The sequence below is a fragment of the Rattus rattus genome, chromosome 3 (assembly GCF_011064425.1).
Source record: "Rattus rattus isolate New Zealand chromosome 3, Rrattus_CSIRO_v1, whole genome shotgun sequence".
Classification (NCBI taxonomy): domain Eukaryota; kingdom Metazoa; phylum Chordata; class Mammalia; order Rodentia; family Muridae; genus Rattus; species Rattus rattus.
In genome coordinates this window covers 78,749,304-78,768,019 of record NC_046156.1, presented here as the reverse complement: position 1 = coordinate 78,768,019, position 18,716 = coordinate 78,749,304, and the positions used below count along the sequence as shown (strand labels likewise).

At 36.0% G+C, this 18,716-nt stretch overlaps 1 protein-coding gene across 1 annotated transcript in view; it reads right to left on the bottom strand.

The window, feature by feature from the left end:
* The window catches only part of Zbbx (zinc finger B-box domain containing), a 91,404-nt gene that overhangs the window by 31,011 nt on the left and 41,677 nt on the right, over positions 1 to 18,716 (bottom strand). Inside the window, exons 7-12 of the mRNA XM_032898239.1 lie at positions 15,243 to 15,363; positions 8,375 to 8,484; positions 7,930 to 8,030; positions 6,693 to 6,772; positions 4,870 to 5,009; positions 1,539 to 1,636 (exon numbers count right to left, since the gene is read on the bottom strand). Coding sequence (XP_032754130.1) covers positions 1,539 to 1,636; positions 4,870 to 5,009; positions 6,693 to 6,772; positions 7,930 to 8,030; positions 8,375 to 8,484; positions 15,243 to 15,363 — 650 coding nt within the window. The remainder of the gene's footprint in view (positions 1 to 1,538; positions 1,637 to 4,869; positions 5,010 to 6,692; positions 6,773 to 7,929; positions 8,031 to 8,374; positions 8,485 to 15,242; positions 15,364 to 18,716) is intronic.

Below are 18,716 nucleotides of genomic sequence, written 5' to 3'. Positions count from 1 at the left end.
TTTACCTACATTACAGGTAGTGGTCATTTTCTCTGCACCTGAACTGATATCACTCCCAATAATAAATGTATATACATGTGTGTGTGTGTGTGTTTGTGTGTGTGTGTGTGTGTGTGTGTGTGTGTGGGTGTGTGGGTGTGTGTGTGGTGAGTGTGTGTGCATGCATATATGTATGCACTTACATATGTAAAAATATGCAAATATATTATAGAATGCACTATACTCTATTCTTCATAATCACCATTTGAAAAAGCACCATTATTCTTGATAAGTCTTTGTGGTGGTTCTGTAGTATCATTTGTTACATAAAAAAAATGCTTGTTAAAATGACATTTATCTTTTAAGAATTTGTTAAATGAATGCTCCACTATGTTTATAGCAGCCTTATTTATAATAGCCAGAAGCTGGAAAGAACCCAGATGCCCTTCAACAGAGGAATGGATACAGAAGATGTGGTACATCTACACAATGGAATATTACTCAGCTATCAAAAACAATGACTTTATGAAATTCATAGGCAAATGGATGGAACTGGAAAATATCATCCTGAGTGAGCTAACCCAATCACAGAAAAACACACATGGTATGCACTCACTGATAAGTGGCTATTAGTCCAAATGCTTGAATTACCCTAGATGCCTAGAACAAATGAAACTCAAGACGGATGATCAAAATGTGAATGCTTCACTCCTTCTTTAAAAGGGGAACAAGAATACCCTTGGCAGGGAAGAGAGGCAAAAGATTAAAACAGAGACTGAAGGAACACCCATTCAGAGCCTGCCCCACATGTGGCCCATACATATACAGCCACCCAATTAGACAAGATGGATGAAGCAAAGAAGTGCAGACCGACAGGAGCCGGATGTAGATCTCTCCTGAGAGACACAGCCAGAATACAGCAAATACAGAGGCGAATGCCAGCAGCAAACCACTGAACTGAGAATAGGACCCCCGTTGAAGGAATCAGAGAAAGGAATGGAAGAGCTTGAAGGGGCTCGAGACCCCATATGAACAACAATGCCAAGCAACCAGAGCTTCCAGGGACTAAGCCACTACCCAAAGACTATACATGGACTGACCCTGGACTCTGACCTCATAGATAGCAATGAATATCCTAGTAAGAGCACCAGTGGAAGGGGAAGCCCTTGGTCCTGCCAAGACTGAACAGCTAGTGAAAGTGATTGTTGTGGGGAGGGTAGTAATGGGGGGAGGATGGGGAGGGGAACACCCATATAGAATGGGAGGGGAGGGATTAGGGGGATGTAGGCCCGGAAACTAGGAAGGGGAATAACAATCGAAATGTAAATAAGAAATACTCAAGTTAATAAAGATAAAAAAAAAACAGAAAAAAAAAGAATTTGTTGTATGTAACCTCTACTGTCAGTTTCCATATTCGTCATTCTTTACCTATCACCTTAAGAAACAGCACATTTGACCGTCAGTAGAAAGTATCCTTTTAGTATGTAGTATATCAAAACATCATTTTTTCAAGAACGTCCTTATAAAGCATTAATGCAATGAGTATAAGGTGTATTTACCAGTGGTGGTTTTGTAGTCTTTGAATCTTCAAAGTTTGACCTCTCATTTTGTTTACTGCATCCCAATGATGTGTTGATGTCTTGAGATGAAATCTCCTCTATGAAAGATGTAGATAAATCTATAGTTGGCAAGGAACCCTTGCTCTCAAGTGACATGCAGGAATCAACAGGGTGTTTTTTATTTTGGGGGTCTATATTTTTCTCTGTTTCATTTTTCTCAAAAGAAGTGGTATCTCCTATTTTTTTGAACTCATCAAAATAAATGTCAGACTTCACAATGTTGCCAAAATCTGTGTTTGAAAAATCCATAAATACATTAAAAATAATTGATTATGTTGTTCAAAAACCAAAAGTCCAACAGTTGGGGACTCCAATGGTTAAAATGTTTTATATATAAATCTTGCTTTATAAAACCTTGTTTACACATTTCCATATTCTACTTTATCAGTTCAAATTTTGTTAAGGTAGGGCAAAGGGAGTCAATTGGATAAAATAGCAGTAATGAGGGCGCAAAAAGAAAGTGTGGCAGGAATATCTTAGTCCCACGATACAAAATGAGCAAGGCAATATTAGCCATTTCCTCATTACATGTGACCAAGTCTCCTCATTTAGTTCACTCTTTTGTACTGGGCTGCAGGCAGGAATCATCTGCTGTTCTTTAAAATTGTCAGTGTATAGCCTGACCTCAACCAATTAGACCCTGAAGTGAAGCTCAGGCAACACAATCTGTCATCCCCTCCTATCAAACTCTGTATGTGACTAATTTGAAGCCAGTGTGGCAAAGAACTAGACAAGATGCTCTGAGGATTCAAAATATTTTAAGGATTTTACCACCAAATTAATTTCACTGTAAAGCACACCAACCATTATTTGTATTGGATAGAACTTAAACTGTTAAACTCTTACTTTTGTTCCAAAATAAATACTGCTATTTGATGATAGATTATGTAAAATAGTAGAGAATTTAATAAACACTTCTCTGGTATAAATTCTAGGTTATAGCAACGAAGTGTTGCCTGTCATTACCCAATAATTATGTAACATGAGGAATATTCCGTATAATAGTCTTCATATGGAAATTATCTTTCAAACTGGTATAATTAATAAAAATGAGAAATATTATGAAATGAAATAAACATGTGTAGGAGATGTACTCCTATAATAACATCAGGCTGTAAATATGGTATAATATCAACAATGCTTATCCCATAGAAAGATCCAAATATAAAAATATGATATGATAAAATAAAAGATGGCATCCACATTGAAAATTTTATAGATAATTTCAATAATATTTTGTAAGACTGAAAGATACTACTGCTGAAAACCTTTTAGCATGCTCTGTAATGAATCCTATTAGGAGTACAATGATAGAAGCAAGGCAATAGGAGAAAATATTTGGGAAAATACATCTGAGAATGTGTATTATACAAACTATAGACAGAACTCTTAGAATTCTATAATAGAAAAACAAACACAATGGACAAAATGACAACTAAAATGAGCAAAATGTGAATAAATATTTCATTAAAATGACACAGAGTGGGTATATGATATATACAGAGATATAGGTTGAAAGCCTATCACTACCAACACACACACAGGCAGAGAGAGAGAGAGAGAGAGAGAGAGAGAGAGAGAGAGAGAGAGAGAGAGAGAGGCACACATACCACATGTTCATATTCATACACCCAAATCATATACAAATAGCAAGTAAATATATCAAGAAATGTTAAATGTCAGATTTCACTTTGGAGCTGGACATTGTAACCACATTAAACACTGCAGCAAAAGGAATTCTCTTTTCCTGTGGAAATGGACAATGTCTCAGTACTTTGGTAGAAATGTGGCTTCAGTATGAACTGTCATCCACAGGCTAATATGTATGCACACTTTGTCTCCACCTGATTGGGAAGGTTATAAAACTTTTAAAAGGTAGAGCCTTCAGGGAGGGAGAACAGCAGTAGGTATGGGATTTGAGATTTTATAGCCTGGCCTCACTTCTTGTTTTTCATCTCTACTCCCTGTGTATATACTAAATGTGATGATTCTGATCCTCTGACTGCTGAGGATCCTGCTCTCACATCTTCTTTGTCACCATGGACTGTATCCTTTCTGTGACTCTAATCTAAAATAAATTCTATATTCCCAACCTTCTTTGAGTATTTTATCAGAGTAACAGAATATTAACTCATACTTGGGTTTTAGAAGAAGCTATCCTCATAACTGCTAAAACTTAGACACAGAAGAATATTTTTTTTATAGTTTAATGTGAGTGCAGAGGAAATCCTTTGGTGCTTTGCAATTTCTGCTTAACATTGATGTAAAGAAAAAGCATCTCTAAACAATAAACATGTTTAAATATCTTTGATGTAAGAGACAACTATTTGCATTCACAATTTTCTCAAAAACAATTGAAAGGGTGACTTTAACTTGGCACAACAATACCAACTAAATGTGAGTTCAAAGTGACAAGTTCCAATGTGCATATACAGTTCACATGGGCAATACCAGGACTGGTAGGACTGCCATGAAGGTTCTGCTGTTCCTCATCTTCTGCTGGCAAATCAGGTTATCAAAAGATTTAAATCAGTTACTTTATAAAAATGCCCACGTGTATGGATCATCTTTTTCAGAAAGATATACCTACTGGTTTCCTGAAAAATCTTAGGTTTATAAAACAGAGTGTTTGAAAAGAAGCTTTAAAATGATCCAGTAACTAAATCATCAATTAGTAAAAGCATGTCAGAGAAAGATGACATTTTAAGGTGACTGAGGTTCAAGGGCAGATATGAAAATTGACTACCAGGTCAGGGCATTGCAGTGTGACTCTCTAGATAGTGATCTTAAATCTTAATTCAGAAAAGCCCAAAATTTCCATACAGCACTCAGATCTACAAAGTTCAAATATCTAGAACGGAGGATACCACAGAAATAAAAACCAAATTTTTAGGCTTAGGGTTTCTAACACAAACTTTACATCCAATGTGAAATAAGGAGCTGTTTAATTGTACAGGGAGACACTCATCACACTTTTACCACTAAAACTTTTTCTGTGTGACTTCAAAATTCCAGTTTACTTCATAATAAATTGTAAATAGAATTACATTGACTGTATTTGCTTATAAATACAATGCTGTCATCTGTTGATTGAAAAGATTATTTTCAAGAGAATTATATACTTTCAATCGATTTTCTTCCAACTCCTCATTTTTTGTTTTGTAATGAACAGAATAATAAGCAACATGTTCCTCAACCACCACAGCTATTGTTTTTATTAAATTACTAACCTTTATTATTAAAATATATTAAGCAGAGGACAAAATGTTACCTTTTAACTCATCCTTGTGGTGCCCAGAATTTGTTCTCAAACACATACTTAAGAGGTCTGCTTTTCCCTTGTTGAAAATAAGGTGGTGATGGATATCATTTTCACCTGGTAAGCAAGTCTGATAATCCGGAAATGTAGAACTTATATGTTTAGGGACAAGCACAAAGAGAGTGTTGAAAGCAATGGTTCTGGCTCACTAGTTACATAAGGTTATAATTTAATACTAGTTTTACATTTTTGTAGACATTCTATAGAATACAAACAAGTGCCATTATAGACAAAGACATTTGGCATAATTGATTGCAAGTATGTTGCAAAAATCTCAATCAAAATTTCCTATTTAATAATATATACATATGTTTGATGTATTAGATTTTTCAGGAACATTTTAGTTTCATAGAATTACAATCATGGTGTCTCAGGAATGAATCTGCTCCATTCAGTGGCGGAAGTTAAAAGTAGTACGTAATAGTACATTTCAGTTATCAACAATGGATATTATCTGTGTACCCGGCTGTACTGTTACATTCACTCCAGACTAAGCAACACATGATTTCTATGAAGATAATATAATCGCAACACTCATGGATTACAGTTAACACAAACTGTCACTTGTGATTCAAATAAAAAGATAGGACAGTCTTGGATTTACCTTCTAATACTTTAAAACTAATGCCAAATCATAATGGGAATTTTCTTTACCGCCTTACTTGACACAAGAAGATATTGGATAATGTATATTAAAAAACAAAATAGGGGATGGTGAGATGATTGTATGTAGGAGGAGACTTCTTACCAAGTCTTGTGACCCAAGCTCAATCCCCAAAAACATATATGGTAGAAAAATTGAACCCATTCCTACAAGTTGTCTTCTGATATTTTCTTTACATGCATATATGTATGTGTGTGTGTGTGTGTGTGTGTGTGTGTATGCACCAAACTATAGATAACTAAATAATTTCTTAAAAATAGCAAGCAGAAATGTCATTCATTCATTTCCTTAAAGGAAAACAACTGCATCTCTGCTGTTCATTATTTGAGACCCTACATCCAGACAAATATTTGTCTGGGATTCAAAGGCACCACTTATACTTAGAGCTACTGTGATATACTGGGAAGGGTAGAAGCTGGTCTTAACCAAGGTCTAGTAGAAGGGTTGAACAATAGGAGTTGGATCCCACTACTGAGGCATATTGAGCATTTGTTATTAACAAGAAAAATCCAACAGTTCACAGAAAGGGATTACTTTTAACTTTACTAAGACAAAAGATAGTTTTGAACAAACATATGAAAATGACAAAAAGCATACAAAATTACAAATTGCTACTATACTTCTACTGACAATCATGTATTAGTTCTTGCCTAAAGAACAGTATTAGAGAAGCTCTTGAACCTGATCATTTATGTAAGTTCTTATTTTAGAGTTAATAAAGTACAGTCAAAATGTTTTTATTAGAAAATGAGTTAATATACATTATATCCAACTTGGAAAGCTATTCTAAAAGCTAACAGTCACTAAATTCCTAGGAATAACTGCAACTTTACTGTTTTATAAATGACTAAATTAAAATATTGTGTACAAATTGCTACAGGACTCAAGTAACATTAATAAACACTTACAAACCATGAATTTTCCAGCTAGAGAAATGGATGATATTGGCATGGCTATACTTCAATGTTATTATTATTACTTCCAGCTACACTGTAGCTCAGATCTACCCTATTGCCTTGTGTGTGCATGCAAATGCTTTTTTATTCTAACCCAACCCAGCCTGTTATGATTGGTGTTTAAAAAGGAAACAATCAGAATGGAAAGAACTTACCTTAGTTGACTCTCTGAGTCAGCCAATTCAACTCTATAAGGCACAGCAACCCCTGGGTCTTCAAATTCTGCTCCATGAGTCTTAGTAAATGCATGTTACATAATGTTAATATGTTCAATAAATTCATTATACACTAGTCAGTTAATTGTGGATATATATGTGTGTGGATGTATAATTTTTATATATTTAGATATTTGCATATATTTAGATATTCTTATTCCTATTTCTATATATAAATTATATTATATATAATAGATATATAGTTTATTCTTACAAATGACTCTCTAGTTATAACATACATCTTATAGAGGAACGAAATTCACCTGTTTTTCCTTGAGAAAATTTAATGTTTTGTCAGTTTTTATAATAGGCAAATTTGTAACAAATAATATCAATTTATGTAACAACTGTCAATCCTAGTAGATTAGTGACTATTACTTTCCCAGTTTTCTTATTGCCATATCTACAATTTATTCTAAGAATCAAAATTTTATTGAATGATGTGTGTGTTTGACTAATATTTACCACTATTTAAATGATAAATAAAACGTAAATAGAAGAAAAGCCATAGCAGCTACCAATCCAGCAGACATAGAGGAAGCAAGATGTGGACTCTGCATTCTCATCATTTTCTGAAATAACTATCCAAAATGACAAAAGTATTTTGAAGAAAATGGTAGTTCAGCTACTAGGTAAGTAGGAAGTCAATTACAGGGACTGGATCACATCTAAGTCACTTGGTCTGAGTTCTGCTTAGGAATCTCTGGTTCAACTATAACTTCCAGCAATATACTGATATTATTTTTTTAAAAACTCTTAAATAATAAATAATATATTTTCATTTAAAGAAAAATAACATTGATATTTAAGTAATTACATTTTACACCTACATATATTTAAATAAGATATCACGTAATGAAACTGAATCATTTATGAAAGGGTGAAAGAATAAAGAACTATAGAGGCACAAAACCCAAAATGTAGGAGCTAACATAACAGAACACTTGCATTTCCTCCATGATGCATGCCTCTGAAAACTGGAAATATTGTTAGTACGTATATGCATTATCTAGAATAAAACATATAGTTTGCTATTTATTGACAAAGGGTAATCAAAACATGAATTTTTTTCTTAAATTCTGATGGTTTTTACAGATATCTTAATGACGAAAACATGAAGCCATCGCTATTGCAAATTTTCTATGGCAAAACATTGACATGATCATTATATACTTACACTATCCAGTTCTACTATTGTTAGAGATGGTGGAGGTCTTTCTACTTTCAATTTCTCTGCTGGCATAAAAAGGGGTGGATATTTTACTTTGATCTCTTCAACTAGGAAATAAGATTGGAAAATAATATTACCAGAAAACGTGTCTGATGATTTGCTGTCTAGATATAATACTAACAGTGTAAGAACAGTTTTTCATGAATCTACACAAAGAGCGAAACACTAAAGATTCCTTCAGCTCAAACAATGTATGCATTTTATTGCAGTTATCTTTTACGAGAAGCTATTTAGATTCAAGCAATGTACTATAGTAAATAAAAGAAACTACGGTTTCATTGTCTATCTCAGAATAAGACATGGGCAAAAATTAAAAGCATGTGTCAATTGCTGCTTGGTTATACGATTTTAATCAATAAGTGTTAAAAGGTCTAATCAAAGCACAACTGACCATCACTATCAGAGTCATTTTCTTTCTGAGTGTACAGCGTCTCTGCAATGGCTTCACGCGGATGTGGGAACGTATTTGGTAGCATGGTATGAAGTTGCTCCAGGGGAGTTCTATAAACAACGAACATGCAATTAAAAAAGAAAATCATCTTAATTGAACGTTCCCAGACAAGATGTTTTACTTAGATAAGTGAGAATTCAAAATTAATGCTGAAATTTTGACCATAATATAAACTCACAGGTTAGTGTGATTAATACAATTTGAATGTGATGAAGGATTTTTTTTAAATCAATTCCACATCACATAAGAAGTTTGTCAACTTCATACTGTGTTTTGCTTAAGATCAAGACCAATGTAATGATACAGTTATTCTCTCAAAAGCCTCATGGAATCCAAAGAACATGTCATGCTGTTGACAAGGCTAATTTACAAGTGTATGCTTTATCTCACACACTTGGCACTGTATTTTGATGAGTTCTAAGGCAACCTGAAGGCATTTATCTAAACTTTCAACACATTGGTGGAGAGGTAAATTGGGTCCCATTATAAGAATTTGAAATGGTATGTCTGTGGAATCTGATACCTAATTAACATCAATGGTGGATGTAGCATGCTTCAAATGGGAAACATGAAGCTTAGGAATTCTGAGACTTCAAAAGTGTGTATTCAAATGTTGCACTGACCACAGATTTGTGAGGAGAGAGTTCACTTTTGAGTCAAATTAAAGTAGCTACACCATCCCCGTAGATCATGCAAACTCATATCGTTGCCAATGTAAAAGACAAGTAAAAGGAAAGGGTGATACTCTTAAACTCAAAATTTACACATTTCATTCTACTTTTAGTACATTCAAAAGTAGTAGACACCAGATTAAATAATCTCTATTATGATGCTCATTAATAAGATGATATTGGGGGGGGGAACCTACTAGTTTTAGTCAGAGAACACAGCAAGAGGAGTAATTTGAGTACCCTGCCTCTACAAGCACATATTCCTAATACGGTCTCACTTCACAGTACCTCATTTCCCAATAGTAAACGTACCAGCTGCATGTTGTAATATATGGTATAAATCACATAAGTACAAAATATTTTGTGTTACTCAGCTTTACATTTTAAAATGTTCTATGAAAGAATAACTACTTTCAATCAGAATTTAACTAAGTTAAATACAAGAATATTAAATAATATAAAAAATCAAATGGAAATTAGCATTTGGTCACCATAAGCTGCTTTCTAGTTTATATTAGTTTATTGTGCTAATAACTCTCTATATAATATATATAAATGAAAATAAGCTATTAACCAAATAATTCATGAAGCAAACATCTTTGTTTGATATTTTTAATCTTTATTTTATAAATAAAGACTTATAGAATTCTGATAACAGGATTAAAGAGTAGGGACTCTACATGCATATTTATGTTATATTAAAGACACGAAAGAATACCAACAAAGTTTAAGTGATTTGCCATGAATAACCAACTAGCTAACCATTTATGAAATCTTGACTGGTTATTCCAACCCCGACACCACCAACAAACCATACTACATAAGTAAAGGTAAAAATACTTTCTACAATAGTAGTTACTTTTTTTGTCTTTGAAGTACTTTCATTCAGTGTCTCTCTGTGTGTTCATGTATTCACATGTCCATGTACATGTTGTATAAACACATATATGCATTTGTATTCTCATGTGTATGCGGATGGTTTTGAGACGGCTGGTCATTCATTGGTGATGATATTTTAACTGCCTTCCACTTTATTGTACACAGTTCTCACTGGTCTTGATCTTGCCCAGTATAGGCTAGCTTGTCTGGCCAATGAGTCTCAAAGGTCTGCTTGTGTCTGCTTTCCTGGCATTAGGATTAAGAATATTTGCTACTGGGCACATTTTTTACATGGGTTCTATGGAATAAATTTAGTTTTCATGGTGGTAACACAGACTGGTTTATTGATCCTTCATACCCAGACTTACTGATATAAATCCATTTAAATATAAAATAAATCTGACCAGGAGCTTATGCCTGAGAGTTCAATCCTCAGAAAAGTACCTACTGTTATTTTTATTGGATATTTTACGTAGGTGCATTTCAAATGTTATCCTCTTCCCCCCTTCTCCCATACCTCTCCCCTTCCCCCTGCTTCTATGAAGATGTTCCCACTTCCACCCACCCACTTGCACCTCAACACCTTGGAATTCCCCTACACTGGGGAAACAAGCCTTCATAGAACCAAGGGTTTCTCCTCCTATTGATGGCAAACATACCATTCTCTGATACATATGCGTCTGGAACCAAGGGTCCCTCCATTTATATTCTTTGGTTGGTGGTTTAGTTCCGGGAGCTCTGGAGGGAGAGGGGGAACTCTGGCTAGTTGATACTGTTGTTCTTCCTATGGGGTTACAAACCCTTTCAGCTACTTCAGTCCTTTTGTCTAATGGACATAGAATGTGTCTGATTTCTAAACACAGATCTCTCTCCCTGTAGATTAATGCAGTCTTCAATCCTCATCTAAAACCCTTTGTATAGCAAACAACAACTAGAACAAAAACTCAAAAATGTTCAAAATGTAGAGAATACATATCTGTGAAGTGCTCATGCATAAATGGAATATCTATTTAGATGCCCTTTCTTCCCAAGTCTAAGGGAACAACATGAAGCAGAGTCAGACTGTAGAGAAAACTGGGAAGAAACAACATATTCTGAGCAATACAGGATCACTACATACATAAATACTTAACAACTGTGGTTGTTTACAAAAGACAGTATAAGATAAATCCAGTCAACCTGTCAGTTGGGAAGGGAAATGGTAAGGGAAAGGAGCACAAGAGAAACTATTGGAAGTTGTGGCTGATTGGGGAGGATGTGTTGGTTTTATTGATGGAGATGGTCTCTGGTAGGGCAACTATGCTCCAGTAGATGCCCCCACACCCATAGTCATTGGACCATAACTAATTAAAGAGAAAAGAAGAGAGATAAAATACTTTCTTGAATAATTCCAATTTTTAAATGAAAGAGAACTAAAAATCATCAGTGGAATAACAAAGAAGAATTATGACTAGGCTCAGAAAGTAGTCTCAGACAGAATACTACTCACAAGAAATAATATCTTTGAGAATGTTCCAAAGATGAAATGGACTCACTTAAAAAATCATATATATATGTGTATGTATGTGTATATGTATGTATAATAGAGCATGGACCTTGTGATCACACTTTGCCTGCAGGATAGTTTTATTCTTCAAAATGTTCGTGAGCATCATGGCACCCATGTTTCTTAGGAGGCAGTAGGACTATAGAAATTCTGTACTTAGAGTGAGGCTACTTTGTCAAGATTGTCAGAGACATCTCTGAGATGTAACAAATTGAGTTTATATAATACAAAGTCAAAAATTCTATAAATCTATGCATTGTTAAAATTGGCAATGACAACCAAAGGGTATTAAGGGAATACAATTGGAAAGAGAGAAGTCAAAGTATTGCCATTCACAGATGATAAGATAGTGTACATAAATGACCCCAAAAATTCTACCAGAGAACTCCTACAGCTGATAAACACCTTCAGCAAAGTGTTTGGACACAAAGTTAACTAAACCAAAACATGACAAAACAAAACAATACAGTAGCCCTCCTTTATTGAAATGATAAATGGGCCAAGAAAAAAATTAGAGAATCAACACACTTAACCATAGCCACAAATAATATAAAATATCTTGGCATGACTCTAACCAAGCAAGTAAAAGACCTGTATGATGAGTCTTTGAAGAAAGAAATCGAGGATGATATCAGAAGATGGGGAAAATAGCTCATGTGTCTATTGCATCTATTCAATGCAATTCCCATCAAAATTCAAAAGAGCAATTTTCAACTTCATATGGAAAACAAAAATCTCAGGATAACAAAAACAATCCTGAACAATAAAATAACTTCTGGAGGCATTACCATCCTTGATCTCAAGCTGTACTACATAGTAGTAGTAATAAAAACTGAGTAGTATTCGTACAGAAACCAAAAGGTTGATTAAGGAGTGGAATCAAGGACACAAAAATAAACCCACCAACCTGAGGGCACTTGATTTATGACAAAAAAGGTAAAACCATATAATGGAAAATGGAAAACTTCTTCAACGAAAGGTGCTTATCTAACTGGATGTCTGAATGTGGAAGAATGAAAATAGATCCATGTCTGTCACCCTGTACAAAACTCAAGTTCAAGAGGATTAAAGGTCTCAACATAAAACACTAAATCTAATAGAACAGAAACTTGAAAATAGCCTTGAACTCATTGGTACAGCAGACAACTTCCTGAACAGAACACCAATGGGAATGGTTCTACCAGAAGACCCAACTATACTACTAGTGAGCGTATACCAAAAAGACATTCTACCATCCCACAAAGACACTTGCTCAACTATTTGCATAACAGCTTTATTTGTAATAGTTAGAAACTGGGAAAACACTAGATGATTCTCATGTGAAGAATGTATATAGAAAATGTGGCATATCTATATAATGGAATATTATTCGGCTAGTAAAAATCAAAAACATAAATTTTGCTGACAAATGAATGGAGTTTGAGAATATTATCCCTAGTGAAGTAAGACAGTTCCAGAAAGACAGGTACAGTATGTAGTACCTTATAAGTGGACATTAATCAAAAAGTGTAGGACAACCATGCTTCAATCCACAGACCCAAAGAATCTGGAAATAAAGGGGCTCCAAGGCAGGATTAGTGAATCATACTCAGGAGAAACTAAATAGTCATCAGAGTTAAATGAAGAGAGGGACTGGGTAGGAGAGGTGAAGCAGGAAATGGGAATAGTGATCTTGGGGGCAGGGTGAGAGGGTTTGGATTGAGAATGGAAATCGACTCTGGCCATCTCTGTTGACAACCTGGAGGTCTGGGACAGGAGAGAGTACTAGGAGTTTGTGCAGGTGACCTTTGGTTAGATTTCTATCAGAGGGGGATATAGAGACTGATATGGTCACCCCTATACCCAGGAGGTCTTCCAAATGATGGATGGAGCTATCAGTACACCCACAAAGCCTTCAACCTGAAATTTGTCTTCCCCCAAAAATGTGCAGGGATAAAGACGGAACAGAGACTGGGGAAACAGGGATCCAATGATTGCTGCTACATGACACCCATGTGAGAGAGCCAACCACTGACAGACACTATTAGTAATAACCTACTATGCTTGCAAATAGGAACCTAGCATAACTGTCTCCTGTGAGTATTCATCAGGCAGCAGATGGAGGCAGATGCAGAGACCCACAGCCAAAAACCTGGCAGAGCTTTGTCAGTCTTGTGCAAAGTGGGGAAGATAAGTGATCAAGTCCACGGGAGTACGGATAACACAAGAAGACCCAGAGAGTTAACAAACCTGGGACCATGGGGGTTCTCAGGGTCTGGTCTGCACAACCAGGAAGTATGTAGGAGCTGGACTTAGACACCCTACACATTTGTCGCAGATGCACAGCTTTGTCTTCATGTGGGTCCCCTAATAAGGGGAGCAAGGGCTGTCTCTAACTCTGTTCCCTGCCATTGTATTATATTTCCCTCTACTTGGACTGCCTGGTTGCGCCTCAGGGGAAGAGGATGTGCCTATAACTGTTGGGACTAGATGTTCAGGGTAAGGTGGTACCCAAGCCAAGCTCCCCTTCTCCTCAGAAGTGGGAGAAGGGATACTGAAAGGGTAGGACTGGGTAGACAGGAGGGAGAGGGGCTGTGATTGAGATGTAAAATGAGGCCCTGGGTTCGGTCCCCAGCTCCGAAAAAAAGAACCAAAAAAAAAAAATGAATGAAAAATTAAATATAAATAAAAATTTAAAAAAGAAAGATGAACTGATTATAATTAATTAAAGTGAGTGGAGCAGAGACTAAAGGAAAGGCAACCCAGAGACTGCCCCACCTGTGGATCCATCCCACATGCAGCCACCAAACCCAGTCACTACTGGTGATGCCAAGAAGTGCTTGCTGACAGGAACCTAATATGAATGTCTCCTGAAAGGCTCTGCCAGAGCCTTACTGATATAGATTAAGATGCTTGCCCCCAACCTGGACTGAGCACAGTAACCCCAATAAAGGAGATAGAGAAAAGAATGAAAGACCTAAAGGGGTTTGCAACCCCTTAGGAAGAACAGCAATATAAATCAACCAGACCCCCAGAGCTCCAAGGGACTAAACCACCAACCAAAGAGTATACATGGGGGGAGCCATAGCTCCAGCTACATATGTAGCAGAGGATGGCATTGTCTGGCATCAATAGGAGGAGAAGCCCTTGGTCCTGTGAAGGCTTGATTCCCCAGTGTAGGTGAATGTTAGGATGTTGAGGTGGGAGTGGGTAAGTGGGAGGGGGAACATCCTCATAATAGTAGGGGGAAGGGGAATGGGAGAGAGAAGAACCTGAAAAGGGGATAACATTTAAAATGTAAGTACATAAACTATCCAATAAAGGTTATAAAGTTAAAGATCTAATCAATTTTAAATTAATTTAATTTTAAAAATGTTTTTATTTAATACATTTGTAAGTCTCAAATATCTATACTAAAACACAGCAAAGCCATTTTAAATTAAATCTTTGTGTATTGTATACTTTTGTTATTATTTTTAAATTCCATACTTAATTTTTGTCTTTTCCAAGAAACATCATTTTATATTTCTCAAGATTAAAATGCACCATTTATGTGTATATATAAATTTAAGTAATTAAAACTGTTGCTAATATAGTTAAAGCTTCATGGAATTTTAAAACTGCTTTAAAATTAGTCATGCAAATATGAAATAGACTTAAAAATACTGACAAAATGAAATAAAAATAACTTCTATTTCATAAGAAATGGTAATATTAAAATTCTACTGAATACCTTCTGTATTTTTTAAGCCATAATTTTTCCATGTACGACAGACTGTCTTCTGTGAATTCGATATTAATTGGTTCTGCCCAAATTTTCAAATTAGTTTGTACTTCACATTCTTCCACCGATTCTACAAAAATAAACACTGCACATAATTAATGTAGCCAGGCCTATGAACTCTCATATATTTTCTTTAGATAAAAAAATTATATCAATTGTTAGGAAGGGTTATTCTTTGGCATTTATCCCTGTAAAGTTAATTATTATAGTGCTATGATATATGATATTAATACAATACTGAGGTTAAGATGTAAATAATTACAAAGGCTTTTTAAAAGTGGTTTTAATAAATCATTCTTTGGACATTTTTTTCAAAATCTCTAGAAATAAAATGATTTTATGATTCAAAAGCTTTCCATATGAAATATTATCTTAAATGAGAAAGGTAAATACAGAGTACTTGTGCATTCTACCCACACAGCACTGCATACACACCAAATATATTATAGCTTTCTGATAATATTTACACATTACAGGGAATAGAAAATAATTTATAATAAATGTTATCTCATTCATACTGAGAATATTACCCCCATGAACGGTTGCTTTTGATGCCCCAAATACTATTATTTCTGAAGCACCACAAACCAAAAACTACTCAGAGCTATTTGAAACTGATCAAGCTTTGGCCTAATCCAGAAGTGGTAGACACTCTCACCTCCAGATACTGTCCTCTATGTAGACTACAGACAGCACCAGTATAGAATGCTCCAAGAAAAAGAGGAAAGGGAAGTTGTAAAGCTTAAAAACATTTTTTAAGGTATTCTAACACCACAACACCACGCTACTCCTAACCTCATATTGCAGACTTTAGTGATTAGCATTCAGCAATAGTCAAATGCCAGCAGCTAAATAAACCAGAGGAACTCAGTTCCCAACTACCCAAGAGTATTGTAGTATTGAGAAAAAGAAAGAGTGGAAATTTGGAGAGAGTAACGACCATTATCTACGACATAAAAGAAGAGAAAGAGTTAAGATTATGAGTGTGAATTATGAAAAGATCATGATAGATGATGACCTGAACCTAAAAGAATGGGAGCAAAAGAGCTGAACGGTGGAGGAAGGGAGGTTACCTAGATATTTTTTTCAGAGAGAGGAAGCACTGTACTTGAGTATTGTACTTTATTCTAAACAAAGTTGTAAGAAGTGCAGGGCTAAAACAAGTGACCTGTGTTTTACTTTTCTCCATTCATTAATGGCACAATCTCAGAAAACAAAGAGAAGATGTGGTCTTCATGTGTAGAAAGAAGTGTTGTTTCCCTAATTACCTAATATAAATAGTCTTCAAACTGTCAAACGTCCACAAAGTACAACAGCTAAGGTCATTTCATTATTAAAGATCATTTAACTAGAGATATGTCTGCTCCTGACAACACCAACTTCTTTGTCCAAAGAAGATTTGAACATCTTCACCTGCAGGAGAGGTTGCTTTCATGGCAAGACAGCCACTGGGTACAAATTGCCCATTTCATCTACAAGCAATACTGTCCAAAAAAAGACACACTTTACAGAATATTCAACTACTGACTTTGTGGAGACAGGGTCAGAGGCCCTTCAAATGTCTGCTTTATAGGTCTGTCAGATGCTTTATAGGTCTGCTATAGACTGATGCTCCAACATTTTGAGGAATGAGAGACTGTCCAGGTAGTCAAGCTATCTCTACAAACTGGTTAAGATGTGAAAACTATTTGCACATCCTAATATTTGGTTGTTCTCGGATTTCTGATGGGGTTGGAGACTAGTTTAAGTTTCATACTCAAGTTCAAGTTGCTTAACATAGAGAGATGTTATAGAGTAGATGACATGGTTTCTCAATGTAGTTACAGGCTAAAATTCTAAACATAATCCAGGGGTAGAATCATAATTTTTTTCAGTAAAGAAATACAGTAGAATACTTTATCTAATTGACAAAGCGATAGACTAGATGTTATTGTACTTCATACTGTGTAATTTACTTAATTGTTATGGTTTTGTTCAATTTGTATATGGGAGAAGAGTTTGGTTTGGTTTGTTGTTGTTTGGGCTTTTTGGGGGGCTTTTTGTTGTTGTTTTTGTTTTGCTTTTTTATTGGACAGAAAAGGTGAGATGTAGAGGGAAGTATTGTTTCCCTAATTGATTCTAGATAGTGTCAATAAAAAAGGCAGAAACCAATTGCTGGGCGAAAGGAAAAAGGTGGGACTTCTGGGTCCCAGGAGAAAAAAAAGGGATGCAAGGAAAGGGGAATTCGGACCAGGCTTTGGAATGATGGACAAGAAAGCTACAGTCATATAGGTCTTGGGGCTCCTAGAGTTTGTTACCTCCACGAGGTGGGGCCGAAGAGGTTGGAGGGAACTAGCTGATAGGATCTGGACAAGAAATTCTTCTCGCAGTCATTGAGTTATCTGGCTTGTTTTAAAATAATAAAACTGTCTAAATATTGATAAAGCCAAGAAGGGAATTCTGACAGGAGCTTTATATAGCCTTTCTCCTGAGAGGCTCAGTCAGAGCATGACAAATACAGAGACGAACGTTAGCAGCAAACCACTGAACTGAGAACAGGGTGCCCATTGGAGGAGTTGGAGAAAGGCTAGAAGGAGCTGAAGGGGCTTGCAAACCCGTAAGAACAACCAACCAGAGCTCCCAGGGACTAAACCACCACCCAAAGAATATACATGGAAAGACTCATGGTTCCAGGTGCATATGTAGCAGAGCATGGCCTTGTTGGGTACCAATGTGAGGAGAAGCCCTTGGTCCTGCCAAAACTGGACCCCCAATATAGGGGAATGTCTGGGCATGGAGGTGATAAGAAAGAGTGGTTGGGGAGGGGAAAACACCCTTATAGAAGAAGGGTGAGGGGAGGGGATCAGGGGCTTATGGACTGGAAACTGGGAAAGAGAATAACATTTGAAATTTAAATACAAAAAATACAATAATGATAATAGTAATAATGATGATGGTGGTGGTGGTGATGATGATGATGATATAAACAACTGTTTAGTGTTTTCTATCCTCAGAGGTGAGAGGGCAGCTGGGGCAGATATTGGATGCTTGGCAAAAATAGCTTGGAGGGGCTGGGAGAGCGATCTTCCCTCCCCACCACCTCCACCCCCAGGAAACATGGTCAGCTTACATTGACAAAGCTGAGAAAAACTGGTGGCAGCTGATCTCGTAGCCTAGCCAGGAACTCGAGCAGAACTCCTGAGTAGGCTAAAGCATGTTTTTCTGCTGTTGTTTTGTTTTGTTTTGTTTTTGAATATTTTATGTATTTACATTTCAAATGTTATAACCTTTCCCCGTTCCCCCCTCTCCCATAACCCCCTCCCACTGCTTTTATGAGGGTACTCCCCAACCCACACCTTCCCGCCTCTCAAACACTGGCATTCTCCCACTGGGCATCAAGCTTTCACATGACCAAGGGCCCCTCCTCCCATTGATGCCTGACAA